The sequence below is a fragment of the Carcharodon carcharias genome, chromosome 27 (assembly GCF_017639515.1).
Source record: "Carcharodon carcharias isolate sCarCar2 chromosome 27, sCarCar2.pri, whole genome shotgun sequence".
Taxonomy (NCBI): domain Eukaryota; kingdom Metazoa; phylum Chordata; class Chondrichthyes; order Lamniformes; family Lamnidae; genus Carcharodon; species Carcharodon carcharias.
The window spans coordinates 17,310,335-17,314,848 of record NC_054493.1 but is presented as its reverse complement, the minus strand read 5'-3'; the positions used below and the strand labels follow the sequence as shown (position 1 = coordinate 17,314,848).

General features: G+C 45.5%; 1 protein-coding gene across 1 annotated transcript; it reads right to left on the bottom strand.

Moving 5' to 3' along the window:
- Positions 1-2,973: 2,973 nt before the first annotated feature.
- On the bottom strand, positions 2,974-4,143 carry LOC121270321 (interferon-inducible GTPase 5-like). Its single transcript, XM_041175619.1, has one exon. It carries the CDS (start codon positions 4,141-4,143, stop codon positions 2,974-2,976), a length of 1,170 nt encoding a protein of 389 aa, XP_041031553.1.
- Between the last annotated feature and the right edge of the window lie 371 nt (positions 4,144-4,514).

Genomic DNA, 4,514 nt, shown 5'->3' with positions numbered 1-4,514 from the left:
GGGAGTCAATTCTTATATAGGTTGGCAATGCTATGCTACAAATGGCCAGTGGTAACAATCCCCAGTGTCACTTGGCAGCTTCATGGTGGAGCACCTGAGGCAGAACCTGTCACTTGGCTTTCAAAGAAAAAAAAAGGTACACCAAGTGAAGACACCCCTCTGAATGGATCATTTGCTACCTGCCCACCATTGCTCAGATTGACCTCACCAAGGGGAATGTTGGCATCCTACAACAACCAGGAGACACATTTAATGTCATTGGCAGAAGGATTAGATGGGCATAGATACTAAACTAGTCATATAAATACGGTGGCTACGAGGGGTCAGAGGCCAGGAACCATGTGACAAGTAACTCATCTGACTCCAAAGCCTGTCTGCCATCTGCAAGGCATAAGGAGTGTGATGGAATACTCCACTTGTCTGGATGAGTGCAGCCCCCACAACACTCAGGAAGCTTGACACCATCCAGGACAAAGCAGCCCTGCTTGATTGGCACCCCATCCACAAACATTCACTCCCTCCACCACTGACAGTAGTAGCAGTGTGTACCATCTATAAGATGCACTGCAGGAATTCACCAAATCCCCTTCAACAGCACCTTCCAAACCCACAACCACCACCACCACCACCACCATCTAGAAGGACAAGGGCAGCAGACGCATGGGAACACCACCACTGGAAGTTCCCATCATTGTCACTCACTATCCCGAGTTGGAAATATATCAGCCATTCCTTCACTGTCATTGGGTCAAACTCCTGGAACTCGCTCCCTAACAGCACTGTGGGTGTATCTGTACCACATGTACTGCAGCTGTTCAAGGCAGCTCACTACCACCCTCAAGGGCAACTAGGGATGGGTAATAAATGCTGGCCCAGCCAGTATAGCCCACATCCCATGAATGAATTTTTAGAAATTTATATGTGATGGGGGTAGAGGCAGCAACTTTATACACTTTTATTGGATGTGGACATTGCTGGCTTGGCCAGCATTTATTGCCCATCCCTAATTGACCTTGTTCAGACATTAAGAGTCAACCACATTGCTGTGGATCTGGAGTCACATGTAGGCCAGATAAGGACATCCTGATGGTCAGTGAATCAGATAGGACTTGACAACATGATAAATGGTCACACGTGGGGTCTATTTTTTTTTTTATGTAAATTGAATTCAAATTTCACCATTGGTATTTGAACCTAGGTCCCCAGAGAATTACCCTGGGTCTCTGGAATACTAGCCCAGTGACAATACCACTATGCCACCACTTCCCCAAAAAGGTGCACTTGGAAATCTGTGTGTCATGCTGTAACCCACAAGGCTAGGGACCAATCCCAGTTGGCAGAGACATGGGCCAAATAGCTTCATTTATGCTGCAAATCAAAACAAAAATTGCTTTTAAAGTTATCCAGTTTTACAGGAACATAACTACACAGTTAATCAGAGAGAAAGAAAATTCCAAGGTAGCTGACTCCAGGATAAGTTGCATAACAAGTTATTCATTTTAATAAATCAATTCCTCACGGGTGACAGACAGCTCCAATACAAAAGTCTTTGATGACCCACATACAAACCCACATTTGTGAAAACAGAATTTACAGGAAATTCTTGAACAGGAAAATGATAAAAAGGGGATGACAAACGGGTTACATGCAGCAGTTAACAAAATGTTGAAGCTTTTTTTTAAAAAAAATACATATATTTTTTAAGTCAACTGCAATTAAACCTTTCACTAAAGCTACTTTGAAAAGTCAGATAACAGTCACTGTACACATTAATTTTATTTCAATTCTTAAGTTTCTCAAATAACTGTAGTGAGGTCAGTTGTCAATTGGAAATAAACTGAAACGTTAAGTTGAGAATTTTGACACTCCCAATAGCATTCTTTTCGTGAAATAATATGAGACTCACTCAGCTGTAATCTGTATGAGAAACAGCTTTGTTTACATTTTCAGCAAAAAAAGTGAGTTTACTTGCATTGCTCAGAAATCACATCTTCCATTTCTTTTGCACAAACTTGGCATTTCCTTTTTGAATCCTGGCCTTTCACCCACCAACTCCCCCTGCAGTGACAAGTTTCTAATATCTCCTGTTGGGAGGAGAGGAAAGCAAAGCAGTGCTGTCAGTAGTCAGCCATTCTGCCCAAATATTGGGCTCAAGTAGTGTTGATGTGCTTGAAACAAAAAAAAGGTTCAATTTAAGAAAAATTGAAGTGTTGCATCATATCCCCAACTGCTCGACAACCACACTGGACTCAGACTGAAGTCAAAAATATCACACCCATCACCTTCAAAAGTGGAGAGTCAGCAATTCAATCTACACTATGGCTTCCAAAGATGGTCATTGGCTGTTTAATGATGGTGTTTACTGTTACAACATCTACAAGAGCTATTGCTACTTTTAATATGTGAAGGATAGAAGAAATGATCCCCAACATTGCATCAACACTTGAATGTACAATACAGCTTAAACTTACAAAAGGAAACTCATCTGAGTTTTGTTGTTCATTCAGACAAAGGGAGGGTCAGTCAATATGTTGCATTGACAACAGCTGGAGGGTTGCCGTAATGTGCTTAGGTGAAACTTCACACCCACCTAGCATGGTAGCTACCAGCTGCAGTGAAATACGAGTCTTGCTGTGCCTAGCCATCAATTTTGGCCCATGCCCATGTGGACTGCCAAATAGAATTTCATCTGCAAGCCAATCTCATTTAGTAGTTGTGACAGGTGAAGGTCTTGGGATGAAATGGATATGTTTTGTACTGAAGAGAAGGCATTGTGTATTAACAATCTTGGACTGGCAGAGCATGGAATGCCTCTGCAACAAGGTTACATCGCAGACTATGGAGGTAAAGAATAGGGAATTAAGCCACGTCACCCACCAGAGGATACCAATGTTGGCCTTTGATACTGAGGTTGAGGTTTCCTCTCCCTTCATTTGTCCCAAACACTATTAGATTGTTGGGCCTCAAACAATGTTATTTACCCCTCCGTATAGCCACCATTTTCCTCTGAATCCGGTAGGCATCGTCCATAAACTTCTCCAGCATGGTATCCAACAAGCGGATGGTGGAAGCCCCAGGCAGTTTCCCTCCAGGCAGGGTCTCCAGGAAGGGAATCCACTTCACGTGGCGGTGGGAGACCGGCACATTTATCTTCATCCACTTCAGCAGCTCCTCTGAGACACCCTTCTCCGTCAGCGCCCTTGCCATCGTGGTCTGGATCTCATCTGAGAGGACGAATGTTGGCCGGCGAATCAGCTTGGCCCTTTTGCTCAAGGCCGGGTGGTCCAGCTCAAACAAGACACGGTAAAGCTGGATCTCTTTGTACAGGAAGTGGACATTGGCCTGGTAAGGCAGCTGTTCGACCGAGGCAGGGTCAATGACACAGCTGTAGACCGCCGACACTGGAATGAACTCCCTCATGGAGTCCTTCAGCTCCATCTTGTTGGCCAGGTAGTACAGGGAGAGCAGCAGGGCGTATTTCTGGAGTGGAGGTGAGGAATTTCTCTGCAGAGCCTGGACGCACTCCAGAAAGTCAAACCTGTCAACATGGTGGCAGGAGACACAGAAGAAGCGAGCAGTCACGTATTCCATGTCCAGGTTTGCAAAGTAGTCAGTGGTGAAAACATGTAGGACGTCCTCAACGAACTCCTTCTCCCTGTAGCCAGGAGCATCCAAGTCAATCTTGGTGCGGATGAAGAAGAACTGCTTGCCAACCTGCCTGAGCTCACTGGCAAGGGCTGCGGCCTCCTGCGTGAACCACGCCGATGACAGGATGAAGAAGCCGACGTACTTGTCGACCTCCACTGCCTTCAGGTAGTCACTGGACGATAAGTTGGACCCCCTAATGCTGGGCAGCTCCCAGAACACAGAACTAGGGCTTCCCGGCCGGCTGTAAGGTGCTGGCTTTGTCACGTGTTGGGTGGGGCTGGTGGGTGCTGCACCATCTTCACCATCCTTGAAACCCATGACGGAATTAATGAAGGCAGACTTCCCCACTCTCGGGGTCCCGGTGACCGCCACATGAACTGTCACGCTTTCCACACTGCTCCTCTCAGCTTTCACCAAAGATGCCACTTCGGATACCCCACCATGGATCATGGCATCTGAAAACCTTCCTATAATCCCTGCAATTTCCAAATCCATGCTCGTAAACTGGGAGAAAAATAAACCATAGTTAGAATCTAATCTACAGCTTAGAACAAAGAATGAGAACAAAGAATGAACACATCGACGAACTCCAAGAGTCCTCCTTCTGTTTCTAAGACCCACAAACAACACATGGGAGGAGAGAGGTGGTGGCATAGTGGAATCATCACTGGACTAGTAATCCATAGACCCAGGGCAATGGGGTATGGGCCTGGGTTCAAACCCTGTATTGGCAGATGGTGGAATTAGAATTTAATAAAAATCTGGAACTAAAAATCTAGTGATGGTCATGAACCCATCTGGTTCACTAATGCCCTTTCGGGAAGGAAATCTGCTGCTGTCCTTACCTGGTCTGGCCTACATGCCAT

Coding starts and splice junctions, on each gene's coding strand:
- LOC121270321 (XM_041175619.1), bottom strand. CDS start 4,143: ATGGATTTGGAAATTGCAGGGATTATAGGAAGGTTTTCAGATGCCATG.